This window comes from Nothobranchius furzeri, chromosome 11, assembly GCF_043380555.1.
Source record: "Nothobranchius furzeri strain GRZ-AD chromosome 11, NfurGRZ-RIMD1, whole genome shotgun sequence".
Lineage (NCBI taxonomy): Eukaryota > Metazoa > Chordata > Actinopteri > Cyprinodontiformes > Nothobranchiidae > Nothobranchius > Nothobranchius furzeri.
Genome location: NC_091751.1, coordinates 25,348,992 through 25,371,464, shown reverse-complemented (window position 1 = coordinate 25,371,464; position 22,473 = coordinate 25,348,992). Strand labels below are relative to the sequence as shown.

At 43.4% G+C, this 22,473-nt stretch overlaps 1 protein-coding gene across 4 annotated transcripts in view; it reads right to left on the bottom strand.

The window, feature by feature from the left end:
- The window catches only part of thrb (thyroid hormone receptor beta), a 125,656-nt gene that overhangs the window by 23,338 nt on the left and 79,845 nt on the right, over positions 1–22,473 (bottom strand). For 3 of the 4 annotated variants that reach the window (XM_054745571.2, XM_054745564.2, XM_054745580.2), the window contains 2 exons: positions 6,143–6,208; positions 4,112–4,162 (listed from right to left, as the gene is read on the bottom strand). In XM_054745571.2, coding sequence (XP_054601546.1) covers positions 4,112–4,162; positions 6,143–6,149 — 58 coding nt within the window. In that variant the 5' untranslated portion in view covers positions 6,150–6,208. Of the gene's footprint in view, positions 1–4,111; positions 4,163–6,142; positions 6,212–22,473 lie in introns of all 4 variants that reach the window. The other variant, XM_054745575.2, reaches the window with a different exon arrangement.

The window sequence follows — 22,473 nt, the reverse complement described above, 5'->3', positions numbered from 1 at the left end:
ACTTTAATTCAAATTTGTGCAAACCGGGGAATTACAATCACAAAATAATGAATGTTTATCGGGAATAAGACGGCTAGTTAAAAAGGCTTAATGAGGGATTAGGGGCACCCTTAATGTAAGAAGTGTGAGTGTGTGACGAGTGGATTCATCAACACACAACAGCTGGTAAGAGACGGGTCCTATGAGGCAAATCTGCTTGCAAAGAGGGCTTGATACCAGTTTAACTTTTTGATGAGGTGATGTCCTTGACTCGCACTAATCTTGTTTGCAGTTTCCTAAACTGGCGACAAATGGTTAAGCATTCATCAGACAGAGTTTAAGGCAAGTCAATAACCAACCAATCTGTTGTCTGAGTTGACAGAGTTAACACCTCCAACTGTTTTATTAGTCACATCAGCTTAAATAATCCTAACGTTTTTATTTCTCACCAGAAGGATGAAATCCATTTTAAAACAGCCGTTTTGTCCTAGTTTTCTTTTTTGACAAATGTTGCTGCTCCTTGGTGTTTAGTAGCTGATAAAATGTAAATAATAATAATAAAAAAGACATTAAAAACTACGTTTATTAAATGAATATAATAGTTATGTTTGATTTTTTGTTTCGTCTTTCATGAACATTTTCAGTCTAAAAGAAGCTAAAAAAGTCAGTTTTTAGTTTTAATGACAAAATCTGAATAAAAAAGGTATCAATAATTGATTTAAAAATGTATTTGAGGTTTTTTTTTTTAGAAAATGTCTGGTTCATTCTGAAACAAAAGCTATTCCACTTACCATTTTTGTGACGAGATGCTCATTTAGTTGATGGAAATCATAAATCCAGGTGAATAACTGTCCCGTGTGGGAAACGCCTGTGCGGCGTTCCGGGAGCTCTCTCCGGGTATTCCTGCCAGCGGCTGGAGGAAGCATCATGGCCTCCACTTTCTAATGACTTATTGCTGCTTTCCTGCTGGACGTGTCTGACTGTAGTGGCTCAGCAGCGGGCTTTTGCACCATTATATTCCCTCCCTGATTGATCACTTTGCGACTCAGGGGTTCACAGCCGGTCATGAACAATATTTGGATGTGAGGAATCTCCTCCACCCAGGGGCCCTCAATTAGCACGGCGCTCCATGCCAGATGTCCCCAGCTACTCCGAGTTACCTGAGGAGGCCACACGAGTTGAACCTTTTCCCTTAAAGTTCAGGGTAAGCCGAGGGGAACAACAGAAGGCTCCCAGGTTAGGGTTGAAGTTTGAGCGGATTATCCTCAACTTTGAACTGCAGCCGCCTCTTTCAGACACATCTCCTGTTTTATTTCAGATTCCTCTCCAGGATTGGATGAGTGAGTCGCTGAGAGCTTCCACGTACGACCAGAGGTCACGTGTGAAACTCCTGCATGGGTGTATAACAGGGCCTGAGGTGTGACTTTTATATGTGCAGAAACCTGAAGGACTGGAGTTGACCCGTTTGGAAGGTTAAGCTCTTGGCTCACGATGCAACCGCACAACACTTTGTTTACATCCGAGGGTTTGGGACTTCAGAGGCACCGGAGTTTCGGAACAAGGGGGAAAGAAACGCAACAACTAGCTTCTTTGCTCTGGTCAAACATAACATTCACTGTTGGATGATTCCTCAGAGGAAAACAGAGTCAAAGTCCAACGTAAAAACAAAACTCAGCTCAGACTGGAGACAAAGTTGGCCAAACAGACTAGAGGTGAGCGCAGACTTCCAACTCCTGCCAACCGGCACCCTCTTTGCACCTTTTCCTGTTATATTGGATCTTCCTTTTAATTGTATTTCATGATTCTTTGCTCACGTGTTTTTTCAACAAACCTGCAGTGTCTCTAGGATGAATGGATGCCTTGTGAGTCTGCAGGAAAAAAAGCTCCGGTGCACCATTTTCAGGAAGAAAGAGTGAGCTAGAGCCAGTTTAGAGTCTTGTTTCCTGATATTTGGACATCTCGCCTCTGATTGGCTAACGCTACTATGGACTCCAGTTAGCTCCTGCTAGCCGAGACGCTCTCTGCTGTTTCCTGGAAGCTAAACCAACAACAGCCTTCCCCATCGTGGGTCAAGATGGGTGAGTCCATGAATGTTGGTGACAGTGTGACATAGATCTGATTCACCGTCTACCAGAAGCTAATGCAGGAGATAGGTGTAGGAGACTTATTTCATGTTCAGCCTGCATGAAACTCTCAGAGTGACTGATTTTATTGAATAAATAACAAATAAAAAAGTCAGGATTGACCCACGAGTTGCTTTTATTGTTTTTTACAAGTTTTATTCCGTTTTCTCTTGCTTTTACTGCACGGTACGTTGGGCTACATAGATATGTATTTGAATTAAGTTTTTGTTATCCGCTTTTCTAACGTCTCCGTGTGACTCTGCAGGATTCTGGTCAGACTGATCCGCTGATCCACAGATGAAACGGACCTAAAGAGTAATAATAATAATAACGATAATAATAATAATAATAGTATTAATAATGTTTAGGAAAATGTCTTCAAGGAATTGTAAGAAGCCTAGCTGCCTTTTTCCCGAAGCCACTGGCATGCAGCTGAAGTAGTTTTCCTCGTCTTTATGACTTTGACTGAATTTGGTTTGATGAGAACCGTTTCAAAATGGACAAATTTCACACAAACAAAAATAAAACCGTTATTTTTTTCTGTAAATTTCCAACCAGAGAACTAAAAGGATCCGTGGTGATTTATCTAACAGAAAGGTCATCAGGATAATGGATGAGGAGCTCACACTGAAGAACCCAACAGTAAAGCACGGTGGAGGTTTAATCATGACATGGGTTCTCTGTGATGCCCCTTACTGGCTAGATTTCACGAGGAAAAATTAGTAAATTAGATGTTTTAAGAGTTTTAGAGCAGACTTTGGTCCCAAGTGTTAGTTAGCCAAGCTGAGGTGGAATTATCTGGTCTGAAGAAGAAACAAACAGATTTAAAAAGTTCCTAAACTCTAGCTGGCTGCCAGAATCATTATTGAACCATCACTTTTAGGACCATTCCTTCACTAATTATTAATAAATTATGCCAATAATCCCATCAGGATGAGGTTTTACTCCTCACCAGCTCTTCCTGGGAGTAAAGTTTCCAAGCACAGAAAAAGTCTGCGAAAGCCGTTCTAATAACTGAAGGAACCAGGTCATGGATCCAAGCGGATCAGATGAGCTTGCTATAAAGGCTGTCTGTGTTTACACTTGAAGGTGGGTAAGGAGCTCACTGGTCCCTGTCACCGCTCCATCACACTAAAAGGGCTAGATCCAAGGTGGTTCGGACATCTGGTCGGGAAGCCTGCCGGACATCCTTCAGGACAAGTGCTTCAGACACATCCGACCAGGAGGGAGGAGGCTCCGGGCACAGCAAGCTTCTAAGATTACGAATCACGATCAGCTTGGGAATGCTTTAGTGTCCTCCTGGAATAACTAGAAGAGCTGACCTGGGTGACGGGGATCTGGACTTCCCTGCTGTGGAATGTGGCCTGGACTCGGACCGCTGCTCCAGATTTAAAACTTCACCTGATACATATTCATACGACGAGGGGGACATTTGTCCCGCTTTTGTGTGAAGACTCGTCTCAGCAGCTAATGATCTTGAGCTCTGCCCTTAATTCTGTTAAGTCCACTGGCCCTGGCATGTCTAAATGAGTGACCCGGCGACTTTATCGCCCGATTGGAGGAAAATATGCCGATGATGACATCATGAAAGCAAATAAAGCATTTTAAGTCGTTCAAATTCATGTTCCATTCCAACAAGGACACTTTGATCTTATTAAGCAGAGCTTAAGTGCTGCTCCACTACAATGAAAGTCCAACATCTGATCTAAATGAAAGTGTCAGAACTCCCAAGAGACTGCATCCGATTTACCGGAGACAAAATTGGATTTCTGTCAACCTCTGAGACCCAAAAACAGCACAAAAGCAGTTTTCTGGATTCTCTCCAGGCCACAAAGCTCCTCGCCGTCACATCTACGCACAACAGGTGAGAAAAAGTGAGAGGGGGGGATCAAACTCTGCACATCACTTCAGCTTTTGGTGGAAAGTTCTACATTTCCCAGGACGGCTCCTGGAGCCGCCCAGGCTGACGGAGAGGAGAGAGAGGAGCCGGCTGGACAGAGAGCGTTTACCGTTTTGTGCAGCTTCATCTTTCCAATGGGGAGAGCATTTTTCTGCTGGCTCTGGAACAGAAGAGAAACAGGAAGTTCACCCAAAACAGGAAGTAAAAACAGCAAGTAAAGAGTTGCTCCTGAGAGCAGAGGCCAGGAAATAAGCTGCTCTGCTTTAATGTTTTAATGCTTAAAACAGGAACATTTAGAGCCGTAAAACAGGAGGCGTAAAGCAGCAGCGTCACAAACACACGCTTGTATCTGTGTGTTGTTGTCCATCTTAAGGTGGAACAGCAAGCGAGGGGATTGGGTTCATTTCCTCGTGCGATACACGAGAGCCTGTATCTGTTTAGTTCGATAACATATGTGCCGGATCAGAGGTGTTAGTGGGATGGCTAAATCCGCACGTGATGACCAATTTACCTCGTACATTATCTCTGTTGACTAAATGCACCGAGCGGCACATACTGTCCTGCCTGTCCCATTTAGGGGACAAGCTGTTAGCTGATGGAACCCATATGTCTCCACCCTGGCCGGGTTCTGTGTGACCAGGCCCGTTTTATCTCCCAGAGGGAATGCTGCCCTCCCAGTCTGTGGAGATAGGTGCAAATAATCAGGAAGAAAATAGTTCTTTGCTGTTTTTAAGCTTTTTAAGACGAGTTCCAGCTGAGCGGTCTGATCTATGTGTAATAAAAAATTAAAATAGCAAAACATTTACTTTTATTATTTTTAATTAAACGAATCAGCAGAAAATCAGTGGTTTAGGGTGATGTAGTTCATGTGAAACATTAAATCTGCCTGGTGCTGTGGGCCGGGCTGGAGCGAGTTCAAACTGGACATCGCCTCTCCAGATGTTTTCTGTTACCAGGGGAAACTTCTGACCCACCCAGAACCCGCCGGGTCAAGGGTTCTGTCTGAATCCACCCGTTACAGGTGCAGCCCCACGACTCACGCTGGGGTTTCAGTGGAGAGGTGTCTGACCACACCTCTCTGCCGCCACCTCCCAGCCCCGTTCACCAGCTAAGAGTGAGTCTGAGGATAAATCGGTCGCGGTGTTTCCTCAGCACAGACTAAATCAACCTCCCTCAGCTGCTTTCAGCCTTCAGCAGGTCCAGATAGTTAGTCCATGAAACCTCATACAGACACCAAGGTAAAGGAGGTGACAGAAAATTGTACGTTTGGTTTAATTTAAGATTTTGAAAGAATCTGTTGAGACTCAAAAAGCAAGCAGCAGAAAACGCCTCAGACGAGTTCTGACTTCAGGGAATCCTATCCAGTTGACGCGGAGCGTGCAGGCCACGTCCCGGACGCGCCTCGTCCAGCCGGTCTCTGCTCCAACACCTGAGCCGCCGAGGGTGGAATCACCTGTTCAGCAGCTGCAGCTCTGCAGGTTAATCACCACCAACTCAAACTAGCAGCACTGGAGCAGAGGAACCTCTAGAGCGGTGGTTCTTAACTCCCGTCTCCGCGGGCCACTGCCCAGCATGTTTTACCGTTTCCCTGCTTCAACTGATTTTAATCAGCAGGTGACTAACAGACATCTGCAGAGCCTAAAGAGCTGCTGAACAGGTGAATCAAAGATGCTGGATTAGGGAAACACCTAAAACATGCTGGATATCGGCCCTCGGAGAAGGGAGTTGGGGATCACTGTGTTAGAGCATGCTGGATGGGGGCTCTAGAGGAGGGTTCCCTAACCCAGGTCCCTTCCCTGTCAAACACCAGTGCTTCCCTGCACCCACGCATCTGACTCAGATGAATGAGTCACCAACAGGCATCTGCAGCCCTGGACATTCTCCTGAGGAGGCAATGCGAATGTGTAAATCAGGTGTGCTGAAGCAGAGACATGGAAAATAAGCCAGACAGAGGTCCCGAGGGCCATGGTTGGGAATCTCTGCTCTAGGGGGTGAGAGATGAAAACCCATGTGGTAAACGGACCTGCTTTCATCTGACTGAGTCACGGGAAACAGGAAGGACTCACTTGGAGAGTTTAAACTAAACAGAAGAAATTTTCACAGGAGCTCAGAGTTGGTGGATGACGAGTCAGAGGCTCACCTGACATACTGGAGGGTTTTTAGGGCCAGGAGGTCATCCTCGGTGCCCCGTCAGACATCTGGATACCTGCTGACCAGAACACAGAGCTGAAAATTGTTACAATCACACACTGAGTGAGGAGAAAAGAGGAACACATTCTCACTGTTAAAACCTTTAGACACATTTAAAATGAAAAAGTTGACTCGTCAGTGGGAAAGCTGCTGCTGCTGCTGACTGGATGTAATCAGATTACTTTTTTCTGTAACAAATTCCTGCTTCCATCTGAGGAGAATTCTGAGCCAGTCCAAATACTTTCTTGAATCGTTGACTGGTTTAGAGGCTTCAGTTTCTCTGTGCAGGGCGCCATCTGGTGGCTGAATGTGGAACAGCCACAACTCTTCAGTGGACGAAGCCATTTCTGCATCTCTTCAGCACAAAAGTTCCTGGGGCCTCATTTATACAACTTTGCGTGGAATCCTAACTAAAACTACTTTTCTGACCTATGAAACACTGCATACACACAGCTGCATTCCTGCTCTATTAATCCCACTCTACAGAGAAATGTGCTCTGGTGATTTTGGGATTATATCCCCTCTCCTACTCACCCACCTTCTGACATTTGAGATGGCCTTTGCCTCTTTGATTGAATTTTATTTCTAGGAAGACCTGAAAAGGTTCTTCAGATGGCTAGGTTAGAAATGACTGCACGCTGTTGGGCGTGGTAGTGGTAAATACCTGAGTTATACCTGAATAGTATTCCTGTAGTATTCAGTGAATACTACAGGAAATGATGGATTAATCAGTAGAAAACTACATTACTATAGTATTCCACAGTAAAGAGCCATGTTCGTAAGTGGTATGAGGATTTAATAAAAGACGAAGTGACTCCTTTTGTGTCTGGAAACACATTTTTGTCTTTTTCAAGTCCTAACGTGAAGTCAACATGCCATCATGAGCAATGCCTATTTGTAAATGTTAACTCAGAATCAGAATCAGAATCAGAATAGGTTTATTGCCATTGTCAGTGAACAAACAATTCACAAACTAGGAACTTGATCCGGTACTAATGTGCTACATATAACATGAATAATAAGATTAAAAATAGAATAAAATAGAATAATAATAAAAAAAAAGAATAAAACTTTCAGCTATAAAGAATGGCAGGTAATGGTAACATGGCCGATAACGTGACGTTGAGTCGAGTACAGAAGACCAGCATGGTTGTGTGTTTATAAGCTGTTCACAAGTCTAACGGCAGATGGAAAGAAGCTGTTCTTATGGCGGGAGGTTCTGGTCTGGATGGACCGTAACCTCCTGCCTGAGGGAAGCGGCTCAAAAAGTCTGTGACCCGGGTGAGAAGGGTCAGCTGCTATCCGACCTGCACGCCCCCGAGTTCTGGAGACGTACAGGTCCTGGAGAGATGGAAGGCTGCAGCCAATCACCTTCTCAGCAGAGCGCACGATGCGCTGCACGACTACCGAGGCTACAGCTGCTGATGAGCCTGACTGAATGACACGGCAGCAGGAGGCTCCTCCGCTCAGGAACCGCCTAAACGGATCCACTCAGCCGAGAAACTACACGTCCATAACCGGCTGTTCCATCCAGTCCACATACACATGTGCAGCAGGGCGGGGCAACAAACTGAATATTTATCGTTATCGAATTTTCTGACTCTTAGAGACAATTTTTTCCCCGTCAATAAATTTGATAATAAAAAAATGAAACGATGTGTGTAGGTTGGCAACTTTCATGTCCTTTTAAGAAGCTGTTCCACCTTTAGTTACGTAAAAATGTGACTCAACGTGACACACGAGACAAACGAGACAGCCCCATCTGGTGGACAACTTTTGTTTCTGCACATACCTGTAGTTATCCACTCACAGTTATCGAGGTGAAATCTTCAATATATCGTTGTATTGATTTTAGGCCACACACACACACACACACACACACACACACACACACACACACACACACACACACACACACACACACACACACACACACACACACACACACCTTAACCCTTTGGTTCAGGAAGATGTCACTTGAACGTTTGAAGCTAATGTTTGGATGCTAACAGGGATTATGAGACTTTTTATAGACAAAGTATTTTACTGGTGTTTTTATTTGATTTCTGGATGTAAAAAGATCGTTTTTGTTGGAGACGCCATTATTCTGCTAACGATATGAGGGTTCGAACTGTGGTTTGTCAAAAACCTTTTATATCCTCAAAATCAAAAGAATCCTGGCTTTCAAATGATGGTTAATATCTAAATAGTGTTGCAAAAAAAGGTGCTGATTTGATGTAGAAATTTGCCACGTCCTGTCCACGAGATTCATTCATAGGCATAAAAATTATTGCTCATAAAAAAAAAGATCAGCGAAGGGCTTGGCCAGTCGCTGATGGTGGAATAATTCATCAATTGGTGCCAACACCAGGATCCGTTTCCCTAAAGTTGCCATATTTTCCAGTCAAGTTTTTCTTTATAAATCACAGTTTGCTCAGAAAATTACAGTTTTCAGACTCTAGTTTTAATGGGACAATCGGTGTTATAATTTTCCTGTTAAGCTATTCAAGGGTCAGATTTAACACGTTTTAATGTCTGACACAACATGCAACATTCCAGCCCGAGAATCGGGTCTCAGATAACGAGAAGCTGAGCAGTTTTCACTGCAGCTGCTGCTAAAATCCAGGCTGTCGACACAAGACTCGTCTATGTGAAGGAAACACATCCCACAACTGGAAAATCAGCTTCCTTTTCCATTTTAATGTCCAGGACATGGATTCAGGGTGTCGGGATGATAAAGACACAGATCATAGATGGAAAAAAGTGCATCCATCTTTGTGTCAATCCCAAACTCCCAACAGCCGTTGCTGTTCTCAGAGGATTTATGCAAACAGGCCACAGATCTGCAGCTTCTAACGACACAGCGGTTTAAGTTGATTGAGAACTGGGAAGCTATCAAAAAAACCAATGGTTACAAGTTCCCCTCGGCCACATGCTGTTTCAAACAGTCCCTGTCCAAAGGCTGAGCCATCGCTGTTTTTTTATTTCACAGCTGGGTTGAAAAGCATTATGGGAAACTGTCCTCGGGTTTACTGCTGTTTCCCCTGGAGAGTATTTCACATCCAGACAACAGCTGCAGAGCCTGAAAGCTGCGGCTATGCAGACAAAACCAAGACCCAAAATGTCTGGACTGAATCAATATCATGATCTATGGAGGGACAAAAACCCAAAACAAACAAAGACAAAAAAACAAACGATACAGCAGAACCTGTAGTGACGTTCAAACGCCAACAAAAAAATTAATAAATGACCACCACAGTGTAAACATTTACCCATCTATCAGACTATTTGTAAGCATTGTTTTATTAAAGAATAAGTTCACCTGTTCTGTTTTTTACAATAAATCTGCAGCGGTCTTAATGTCCTGTGAGTTGTTTACTTTTGAAAAGAAAAAAAAGCTCTGCCGCTCCTGTTGTAGGAACTAAATGTGAACCAAAGGTGTGGGGGGCGGGATTTGGAGTCTTATTTCCTGATTTTCAGACATCTCGCCTCTGATTGGCTAAATGCAATGTGGCTCTACTGCCTTACTGTTTTCTCCACAACGTTGATGTTTTATGTCCACAAATAACACAAGCCTGGAGGAGTTATGCCATGTTGAGGAGTTTCTAATGCTAACAGTTAGCTTCTACTAGCTGAGACATGCTCTGCCCTCTCCTGGATGATAAACCAACAACTATCCTCCCAGTCATGAGCCAAGATGGGTGAGTCCATGAATGCAAATTTTATATTATGACATACAATTGACTGACTTTTCTAATCTGAGCGCTTCCCTGTCTATTTTCTATCGGCGGCTAATGCGGAAAATAGGGCTAGGAGATTATTTTCACATTTAGCCTGCATGTTAAAGTCAGAGTGAACAATCCTCTATTTCAAAAATAACAAGTAAAAACAGTTTCTCAGAGACCTTGGTCTTTAAAGGTCAGATTCACTGAGAAATAGTTTTTAATTGTAATTTTTAAAATATGATCGGTCACTCTGAGTTTAACATGACGACTTAACGTGAAAATAGTCTTCTACACCTATTTTCTATATTAGCCACTAAAAGAAAATAGACTCGGGTTTGAAAAAGCCAGTCAGATCTACGTCTAAAGCAAGTGGATGAGAAATTTCAACATTTAAACACTGTTGTACAGTACAGTTGAACTATACTGGGACAAGCATCCATCCATCTGTGAGTCAAATACTGAGAAAACTTACTTTAGTTTTCTGTGATCTACTTTTTCAAAGGCCTTGGAGAGACCAAACAATAGGACGCCGTTTGTTGTCTAGAACCTCAAAAGATTTAGTGCAAGAGGTCAGGCGTGAAACTGTTTTTAATACAACTTTCACGCCTTTTTAAAATTTGATGAAATGAGATACATCTTATTTCAGGAAAACCGGTGCAGATCCATAAAAAATGTTTTTTTTTTCAGAAAAATGCTTCAGGTCTCATTTAGAGATTATTTGTAGTATAGTTTTAGAGTATTGAGTTTCTAAACATAGGAATTAGGGATTCACCATTACTAGATTTGTTTCAAACTAAGTACTTACATTCGAGTACTTGCTGATACCGAGTATTGATACAAGTACTAATTAATGTCACTATACTCCTTGAAACTAACTTAAATATTTTCATTAGACAAATAAAACATACTTTAAGTGTATTTTACTACCTCATTTACTGGGTTAGAGCCTTTATACTCTGAGAGGGCCGCAAACCTGCAAACCTCCTGAACGTGTGTGTTACAAAGCTCCTTTGAGGGTTGTCAGACTCTAGAAGATGATAAATACTTACTGGCCATTTACCATATTTGTGCTTTTATGTATACTAGTGTAGAACTGATGGTATCCAGCATGGTCAGCCATAAATGATTTTTTTCTGATTATAATTAGTTACTGAGTGTTTTCATGAGGGCCGCCAGGCTTATAAAGCGCTGGAGGAAACCCTGTATTCAACAGAAACAGCTTTGCTTAGTTTCCAGTGACATCATGATGGCTGCAGACAGGGAATTCCCAGTGTTAGTGTTGTTAGATCTTTCTGCAGCTTTTGACACTGTTGATCACAGCACCTTAATTAACAGACTTGGTGACTCAGTGGGGATCTCTGGAACTGTTCTAGACTGGTTTAGATCGTACCTGTCTAACAGAAGTTACAGTGTCTGTATAAACCAAATCATGTCAGATTCTACCGATCTGTTCTGTGGGGTACCCCAAGACTCTGTTTGGGGTCCACTGTTGTTTCTACTGTACATACACCCTCTTGGACAGAAAATTGATTCTTTTCATAATGCCTCTCATCACCTATATGCAGATGACATTCAGCTGTACTGCTCCTTTAAGGATTCTGAGTTCTATAATGTGATGATGAGATGATGTGGGGTTGGTCAGATCAGGCACGATACACATACACACAAACACCCATCCATACAAACAAGAATATAAGTTACTATACATCTTTAGTTGGTCTCCATACAGAGTTTGTTATTTAGGTTGTCAATGTTGGACAAATCTAATATTTCAAATAATTTTCTTATGGTCAGATGTCAGTTTCTTGGTGCCTGCTGATAGGGAAGGAGCTTGAGCCCAGCTCTTGCAAGGTTTTTCTGATTGGACACAGCTGTGGGTAACAAGCTGCTTGGGGGAAATGTTTGCTCTGACTGCATGCCCAGTTAAGAACTCTGTGTACTTGTAAATAGTAAAAGCTTCTATTTTTTTTTGGTTCCTTTCACCATTTTGCATTTTTGCTTTTGGGAAGTCACCGAAAACACCAAGGTGGGCACGATGAGCACAATAAAACTCACGGAAACAGAGCAACATTGTTTGATCTGATTATTGCCATCATAGACCTCACGACATTTGTTGGCAGAGGTGGGATGGCAAGCCGTGGCAAACGAGTGGCTCATGTACCCAGCCGGACCTCACGATGGTAGAGGATGCTGGTCAGACCAGGCAGGCCCAAACATATCACAAGGGTCTGCTGGGAACATCTGGCATAGTCTCCTGTCAGAAGGAGCTTCAATTCCCACCTCCGACAGAACTTCCAAAATGTTCCGGAGGAGGCGGGGGACACTGAGTCTGAATGGACCCTGTTCCATGCTTCCATTGTTGAGGCAGCCAACCGGAGCTGTGGTTGCAGGAACGTCGGTGCCTGTCATGGTGGCAACCCCCAAACCCGCTGGTGGACACCGGCGGTTAGGGATGCTGTCAAGCTGAAGAAAGAGTCCTATCAGGTCTCCAGAGGCAGCTGACAGGTACCGGCAGTCCAAGCGGAACAAGGCTCGGGTGGTCGCCGAGGCAAAAACCGGGCATGGGAGGAGTTCAGTGAGACCATGGAGCAAGACTTCCATATGGCTTCGAGGAGACTCTGGTCCACCATCCGGCACCTCAGGGGGGGAAAGCAGTGCGTTACCAACACTATCTATAGTGGGGACGTTGTGCTGCTGACCTCCACTCAGGACGTTGTGGATCGGTGGGCAGAATACTTCGAAGACCTCCTCAATCCCACCGACACGTCTTCCAGTGAGGAAGCAGTCTGGGGACTTTGGGTTGGCCTCTCAAATCTCTGGTGCTGAGGTCACTGAGGTGGTTAAAAAGCTCCTCTGTGGCAAGGCTCCAGGGGTGGATGAGTTCCGCCCGGAGTTCCTTAAGGCTCTGGATGTTGTGGGGCTGTGTTGGCTGACGCAGCTATGCAATATCGCGTGGACATCGGGGGCAGTCCCACTGGACTGGCAGACCGGGGTGGTGTTTCCCTTATTTAAAAAAGGGGACTGCAGGGTGTGTTCCAACTGCAGGGGATCACACTCCTGAGCCTTCCTGGTAAGGTCTATTCAGGGGTTCTGGAGAGGAACGTCCATCGGATTGTTGAACCTCAGATTCAGGAGGAGCAATGCGGTTTTGTCCTGGCCGTGGAACACTGGACCAGCTCTATACCCTTAGGGGGATCCTGGAGGGTGCGTGGGAATTTGCCCAACCAGTCTACATGTGTTTTGTGGATTTGGAGAAGGCGTTTGACCGCATCCCTCTGGGGGCCTGTGGGGGGTACTCCGGGAGTATGGGGTACCAGCTCCTCTGATACGGGCTGTTAGGTCCCTGTCTGACCGGTGTCAGAGCTTGGTCCGCATTGCCGGCAGTAAGTCGGGCTCGTTCCCAGTGAGAGTTGGACTCCACCAAGGCTGCCCTTTGTCACAGATTCTGTTCATAACCTTTAGGGACAGGATTTCTAGGTGCAGCCAAGGTGTGGAGGGCATCTGTTTTTGTGGCCTGAGAATCAGGTCTCTGCTTTTTGCAGATGATGTGGTCCTGTTGGCTTCATCAGAACATGATCTTCAGCTTTCGCTGGAGCAGTTCGCAGCAGAGTGTGAAGCAGCTGGAATGAGAATCAGCTCCTCTAAATCTGAGACCATGGTCTTGATTCGGAAAAGGGCAGAATGCCTTCTCCGGGTCAGGGATGAGGTCCTGCCCCAAGTGGAGGAGTTTAAGTATCTTGGGGTCTTGTTTACGAGTGAGGGAAAACTGGAACGTGAGATCGATAGGCGGATTGGTGCTGCATCTGCAGTGATGCGGGCGTTGTACCGGTCTGTCGTGGTGAAGAGGGAGCTGAGTCAGAAGGTGAAGCTCTTGATTTACCGATCGATCTACGTTCCTACCCTCACCTATGGTCATAAGCTTTGGGTACTGACCGAAAGAACGAGATCGCGGCTACAAGCGGCCGAAATGAGTTTTCTCCGAAAAGTAGCTGGGCTCTCCCTTAGAGATAGGGTGAGAAGCTCGGTCATCTGGGAGGGGCTTGGAGTAGACCCGCTGCTCTTCCACATCGAGAGGAGCCAGTTGAGGTGGCTCGGGCATCTGGTCAGGATGCCTCCTGGACGCCTCCCTGGTGAGGTTTTCCAGGCACGTCCAACCAGGAGGAGACCTAAAGGTAGACCCAGGACACGGTGGAGGGACTATGTCCCTCACCTGACCAGGGAACATCTTGGGATTCCTCCAGAGGAGCTGGCCCAAGTGGCTGGGGGGAGGGAAGTCTGGGCCTCTTGCTTTAGGCTACTGCCCCCATGACCCGACTCTGGATAAGTGGATGAAAATGGATGGATGGATGGATGGATGGACTTAATTTTTTTTCTGATGTTAATCTATTTCTGTTTTGAGATCATTATGATTTTATGACTTTGCTTTATTTTGTTTTGATCTAAATGAAGCAATTTGTGATTCTATGTCTGTGATAAGTGCTACATAAATAAATTTTACTTACTTACTTTTAATACCTAAGAGTTGTGCTAAAAATGGAACCAAAACAGTGATTTCAGGTTTGGAGTGAGCCCTCTGGAGGAGAGATGAACCAGGACTTTGTCTGCAGTAAAGAGTACACTGTGTAGCGTCATCAAGGTTCTCTAATTTGTGGCAAAAGGTCACATTTACCCAGCTGGGTCAAACAGTAACTTTCAAGTCCACAGATTAACCAAGAAGTCATGATGTCTGGAAGAACATCACCACTATCTGCTGCTGTTCCGTCCCAGAAGAAGGACACTTCAAGTTCACGATAATTAAATAACATTAATAAAATTCTTTGACTTTATTACTGTTTATTATAATCATCATATATAATCACTTGGTTCAGTATACATGTATTTTAATTACATGAAATGAATCATTATGCTTTGGGTATAATAATGATTAATTATGATTATGGTTGATGACAGGAATGTCTGTTCAGCAAATCAGAAGGTCAGCTCCACCTTATCCATCTAACACAGAGTTCATACAGAGTAAACAATAACTGCCAACACGTTTTTGACGCATGACCAAAGCTTTCTTGCTGAGAGGGGGTGTGTTCTGAGGTCTTTGTAAACTAACCTGCAACGGCTTTCACGCCAGTTCTTGAACCAACACCATCCTGAGGAGACGGGAACGGCCGCCCTGATCCTCTGCCAAGCTGTTCTGTCACGCTGATCAGAATAGCTAAGAATAAATGTAAACTGTAACCAGCTGACGAAAAACTCCTTCCAGAAGTTATTGATTTCTTAGTTAAGACGAGAAACTCCTTCAGAGTATGGACTTGGAGACGCATATAGTTCCACCAGTCGAGTGACCCAAGGAGACATCTCAGGACCAACTTGGTCGTGCCAGAGGTTTTTCCACCAACCTCGTGCCTGGAGGAAACATCTCCACCTGGACACTGATTGGGTGAGGTAGACTTCGACAGATTGTGTTTGATGCTGTTCTCTAAGTAAACAACTCAGGTAGCTGCAAAACATCATTTCCAGCCAGAACACGTTCCTCTCTCTGAAAGAAATCTTCTGAGAATTCCATTCACGCATCCAAACTCGTATTTTGAATTTAGCTTTCATCCAGCCACAGGTTTGCCTTTTAAAACAAGTTTAATATCAATGCTGTTAAAAAATTTTCATTAAATTGTCATCCAAGAATTGTCATTTATAATCGTCGTTCAAATCGTAAAGTTTAAAAAAATTGTTAGTAATAAAATTCTTCATTTTTAAACTTGCCTCATTATTGAAATGAAACACAGAAAGGTATAATATTTCTGGTTATTGAAAAGCAAAGATTCCTAGCTTCTGATTCAAAATAAACTTTTGCTATAAAATTTAATTATCTTAAATAAAACATTAATCTTTGGATTAAAAATAGACCAAGTGAATTGGTGAATGAGCTTCTATTGATTATATAAGTATCTTGGATATTTATACATGATATAAGCTCATATGCTAATATGCTCGGTCATTCTCAAAAGTAACAACGGATAGCAAACAGTGTTGATTCTAGTGTGTAGTTAACCCTACAACTGATTTGGCTTTTGGTGGTAAATGTGAATGAATAAATACTTTAAATGCAGTAAAATGATATTACAGCCAACCTTTTACTTAATTTATCTTTTAAAATATGTGCCATTGATTTATAATTGGAACCGGCTCAAACTGCTCCCCTAAAACTCAAGAAGACATTTCAGGCCTTCTGGTTTGTCTTTCTAAGTTAAAAATCCCTTTGACAATGTGTTAATATCAAGTTGGGTTGAAAAGACCAAAGTAGGGTTACAGGTTTGTTATTTAAGTGAAGGAACACTACCGTGTAGGAGACTCAAGAGGTCACCAAAGCCTTCCATGTGTAGATGTCAAATCCGATCGGAAGCTAAATAATCAACCAGGGTTCCTGCAGATCACACAAATACCAACAGACTGGGATGCTGCAGTTTGGGGGTTTATTTAACACTTTTGGTTGAAGATGAAGGATGAATGAGCACTTCTTTGTCTACACTGGGGCAGTTTCTTCACCACATCCTGCATCACGTGGGGAACAAGAACACTATGTACTGTGTTCTGCTGCCAAACAAAAACAAACAGCTGTTTGGCACAGAAACGTTAAATCAGTAGCACTCTGATCGAAATCGTGACTTTGTTTGGTCTGACAGCTTCTGGAGCAGAAAACAGCAGATGTCACTCAACAGCTAATCATTAATAATGCCGTTTTCAGCTTTACAGGCTGCAAAATGGTCATTTATGAACTACAAGTTCATGCTGGGCATGTTGGCAGAAATCAGCTTCTCTGCTTAAGAGCTTAAATGATTACCTTTTTCTTTAGTTATAATAGTTCTATGCTCAATACAAAACATGTTTATCAAGTTCTTTACTCTAAATTACTCACATTAAGCAATTTACATTATTGCACATAATATCACACATTCCTTTGTAACACACACGCTGGTGATGATGCAGCCACAGCTGCCCTGGGGCGCACTGACGAAGGAGAGGTGGCCGAACATTGGCGCCACTGTTCCCTCCGACCACCACCAGCAGGAAAGATGGGTGAAGTGTCCTGCCCGAGGACACAACAACAGAATTCTCTGCCAGGAGCCGGGATCGATCCTACAACTTTCTGATTACTGGACATCCCGTTCTACCTCCTGGGCTACTGCTCAGGCAATTTGCGGATGAAGAACACTTGTAGATGACTGAATTCAGTGTTGCAGTTCCCCTGTTCTACTTCTAATCATTAGATGCTCTTCATACACATGGTCAGAGCTGTTCTTATATTCTGGAAGGTTTCTACACACAAGGACAATATGGTAAATACCACACAATGTGTAAAGCTGGTCCTTTGCATGACAAGTGCGTGAATGGGGCTGATAAATAAGGGCCCTGGTCTTTAAAGCAGACAGGATGTCTGTCTCACAGATGCAAACTCGATGCTGGATCCACCAGAGAGATGCCTATTACTCTATGAACCAAAACCTGTGATCTGAGAGCCAGGTGTTTTGTTGGTAACATCTGGAACAAGAAGATCTTTGACAGAAGGAGGAGTCTGATTTTCCAGAGCTTTAGAAGTTAGAAGGGGCATTTTAATTCAGTTCTGGATTTTACAGAGAGCCAATGAAATGATGATAAAAGTGAAGATCTCTTATCCCAGCTCTCATCTTGTTGGACGCCCAAGATTCTGAACAATACAACAAGCAACAAGAAATACATATAAAATACTATAAAACAGCCATAAAAAAACCTAAATCCCAATAAAAAGTCCACATTACATGCTGGACACTGAAGCCATGCTTTAACCCTTCCACTGTCTTTATGGGTGACCCAGCGAGGAAAGTTGACTATTGAGCAGGATTGATGGTTTATCCCTTGAGGTCCTCATGGCAGGGGTGAGGTGGTGCTCACTCCTCACCCCTGCCACATGGACCCAAGGGATAAACCATCAACCCTGCTCAATGGTCAACTTTCCTTGCGGGGTCACACCCATTAGGACAGTGGAAGGGTTAAAATCTGCTGTTGGAAAGCCATAACATAGAAATATGTCGTCAAATGGGACTCAAAAACCAGCAAAGAAGGTGACTGGCACTTGAGAAAGCACCGAAAATGCACGATACCCCGTGACCTACACCGTGAACGTGGAACCACCAACAATTCCCTATCAGCCAAACGGAGGGCTCTTGATGGAGCATGCCTGTTCAAAAGGATCTCCAGGGTTGGAGGAGCAGTCCCCTGAAGAACCTAAAACACCAGAGTTAGCACTTTGAATTTCTCCCTGAAGTGCACGGGGAGCCAGTGGAGATATTCCAGTACAGGAGTGATGTGCTCCCTGCACGTCATGCTCATCAAGTACCTAGCGGCTGAGTTTTGGACTATTTGTAGACATACCACCACACCCTGACTGAGGCCGGCACACAGTGCATTACAGTAGTCCATTCAGGAGATGACTAAGGCATGGGTGACAGACTCCAGATGAGTCCTCGACAGTAGGGGCTTAATTCTAGCCAAGTGGCGTAGGTTAAAAAAGCATGACCGCACAACAATACGCGTGCCAAACTTGAAGTCGGAATCCATTTTCACACCTACATTGGTAACTGTGCTCTTCACATGTGTAGCTAATGGTCCTTGATTAACATCAGTACTGACATTATCTGCAGTACCCAGGGAAAAAAAATATGACCTCAGTTTTGTCATCATTTAGACACAAAAAGTTAGAGGCCATCCAGGATCTAATATCTCCTAAGCAGTCTATTATGTTTGAGACAGATCTGCATGGCCCCCTACTGAAGGGGATGGTAGATCTGGCAAGCATCTGCATACAGATGAAACTTTACTCCATGCTGCTGAAGGAGATACCCCAAAGGAAGTACTGTGGTGTGAAAAACTCTTTGCCCCCTTCCTGAGTTCTTATTCTTTTGCAGGTTTGTCACAAAATGCTTCTGATCATCAAACACATTTAACCATTAGTCAAAGATAACACAAGTAAACACAAAATGCAGTTTTGAAATGATGGTTTTTATTATTTAGGGAGAGAACAAAACCTAAACCTACATTGCCTTGTGTGAAAAAGTAATTGCCCCCTGAACCTAATAACTGGTTGGGTCTCCCTTAGCAGCAATAACTGCAATCAAGCATTTGCGATAACTTGCTGCGAGTCTTTTACAGCGCTCTGGAGGAATTTTGGCCCACTCATCTTTGTAGAATTGTTGTAATTCAGCTTTATTTGAGGGTTTTCTAGCATGAACCGCCTTTTTAAGGTCATGCCATAGCATCTCAATAGGATCCAGGTCAGGACTTTGACTAGGCCACTCCAAAGTCTTCATTTTGTTGTTCTTCAGCCATTCAGAGGTGGATTTGCTGGTGTGTTTTGGGTCATTGTCCTGCTGCAGCACCCAAGATTGCTTCAGCTTTAGTTGACGAACAGATGGCCAGACATTCTCCTTCAGGATGTTTTGGTAGACAGTAGAATTCATGGTTCCATTTATCACAGCAAGCCTTCCAGTTCCTGAAGCAGCAAAACAACCCCAGACCATCACACTACCGCCGCCATATTTTACTGTTGGTATGATGTTCTTTGTCTGAAATGCTGTGTTACTTCTACGCCAGATGTAACGGGACATTTGTCTTCCACAGTCAGTCCACAAGGTATTTTCCCAAAAGTCTTGGCAATCATTGAGATGTTTCTTAGCAAAATTGAGATGAGCCCTAATGTTGTTTTTGCTTAACAGTGGTTTGCGTCTTGAAAATCTGCCATGCAGGCCATATTTGCTCAGTCTCTTTCTTATGGTGGAGTCGTGAACACTGACCTTAACTGAGGCAAATGAGGCCTGCAGTTCTTTAGAAGTTGTCCTGGGGTCTTTTGTGACCTCTCGGATGAGTTGTCTCTGCGCTCTTGGGGTAATTTTGGTCGGCTGCCCACTCCTGGGAAGGTTCACCACTGTTCCATGTTGTTGCCATTTGTGGATAATGGCTCTCACTGTGGTTCGCTGGAGTCCCAAAGCTTTAGAAATGGCTATATAACCTTTACCAGACTGATAGATCTCAATTACTTTTATTCTCATTTGTTCTTGAATTTCTTTGGATCTTGGCATGATGTCTAGCTTTTGAGGTACTTTTGGTCTACTTCTCTGTGTCAGACAGCTCATACTTAAGTGATTTCTTGATTGAAACAGGTGTGGCAGTAATCAGGCTTGGGGGTGGCTACAGAAATTGAACTCAGGTGTGAAACACCACAGTTGGGTTATTTTTTAACAAAGGGGGCAATTACTTTTTCACACAGGGCAATGTAGGTTTGGATTTTGTTCTCTCCCTAAATAATAAAAACCATCATTTCAAAACTGCATTTTGTGTTTACTTGTGTTATCTTTGACTAATGGTTAAATGTGTTTGATGATCAGAAACATTTTGTGTGACAAACATGCAAAAGAATAAGAAATCAGGAAGGGGGCAAAAGTTTTTCACACCACTGTAAGTGAATAGCAAACGGCAGGGGACCCAACACAGAGCCTTGCGGCACTCCCCAGTCTAGTCCCACCCAAGACGAAGAGAACTCCCTTATGTTTACACTAAAGGTCCTCCCCCAGGGGTAGGACCGTAGCCATTGCAGGGCTGCCCCACTGACATCCACCCACTGCTGAAGATGATCCAGGAGGACTTTAAGATCTACTGTGTCTAATGCTTCAGATTCAACATCAGCAAAGCAACAATGTCCCCTCTGTCAGCAGCTAAATCTGCGTCATTAAGAACCGACAGAAGTGCTGTTTCAGTGCTGTGGCCCACTCTGAACACAGACTGAAACGTTTCCCAGAGATCATTGGAGTCTAAATAATCTACTTGCTATAAATATACGACCCTCATTATTGTTTGAACATTTTTGATTCAGTGCACATAGAAACTATTCCTGGTGTGTGGCTTTGTGATTTTAATCAGACCTCATCTGTAAAGAAAAAATCCAAACCACTCATTCCTGGAGCTTGTGTTCCTCAGTCTGAAGGTCAGGTCTGGTTTGGTTTCCCAGTCACTACAACATCCAATTAATATATCACAGTCTGAAAAATGGTTTAGATTATTAAGGAGACGATTAGAGACTTTGTTTCTGACCTAGTTTAACCACATTAGCTGTTCCTCCCAGTAGACCTGCTGTCCTAATTCATGCTTTAACAGAATTTATCGTGCAGTGAGAAAATTTGTAAAAAATTTACTGTCACAAGAATTTCCAGCAGTCTGCTGCACATTGTGCATTAACAAGGTTAATCATGATATTTTGGGAATAACCCTTAGAAATATTAAAAGGAGTGAGTGAAAATATAAAAAAAAAAATTAGTTACCGTAATTTATAAATAATCTTTAAATGAATTATGATCTGTAATTGTATTTATATATATATATATATATATATATATATAGGGAGGCAATGCGCTAACCCCCACGCTAACCTTAACGGAAAATTTAGACTGACATACTGGGTTAAGAGTGTTTGAGAGGAGCGATGAAATGCGAAACAACACTTTGCACGCGCAAGCTGGTTAAGGTTAGGATGGAGGTAAGGGGAAGGTTAAATTGCAAGAGGGTAAAGTCACAATTCGATCAAATGTCCGTTTTACCGTGGGCGTCAGATACCGATGCTCTTGCACAGCGCGTCATTTTTCGACGCTTACGGTGTGAGAATGAGTTGCATAAACGCAGTAGACAGACAGGACAGCTTTATAACACTTGACAGGCTTTATTGTCTAACCTTATTGCAAATGCTAACAATCAGCTCCAAAAACATTCTTGAATGCAGAGCAAAAAAGAGATCAAGCAGGTTTATTGCTGCAAATCAGTAAGAATAATCATGAAACTCTTGTGTAACGTGTAAAATTAAGTGTGCAAAATAAAAACTCCTTAAAAAATAATAATAATAAAACGTCAACAACATACGTATAACTTTACTTACTGCCGACAGTCTGTTCGGTCACTTGTTTTTGTTTTTGATCCTGGTTTGCATGCAAGAAAATTAGTGCATCCACACGATCAGGATGAAGGCTCGCCCGCTGTCGGGTGATCGTATTCCCAGCGAGTGAAAAAATACTCTCGCTTGGGGTGCTGGTAGCTGGAACAGCCAAATAGCTTTTGCTTAGCTTTGCCAAACGGGGAAATCTATCCTGATTGCGGGACCACCACTGGATCGGGTTGTTCATGGTGGGAATGTATGGTGTTGAATAATAATACTGTATTTCTTCAGCTGCTACTAAAAGATTCATCTTTAGTGAAGTATTTCCACACAACTGAAACATTTCTGAGAGTTTCCTGCAATTACCCATCCGGCTCGTCACCTGCTGTCTTTTCCAAGGACTCAATTTTGTCGGTCATTATCACTATGACAGCGACTAGTCTATGAAAGGCATAAAAAGTCACTACAAAGCAGTGAAGTCGACTAGCCAACTAGTTGATAGAACCCCTAATCCACGGTGTACCCTGCCCGTTTGCCTGGAGACTGCTGGAGATAGGCACCAGCCCCCTGCATCCCTGCGTAGACAAGCGGCTAACGAAAATAGATGGACGG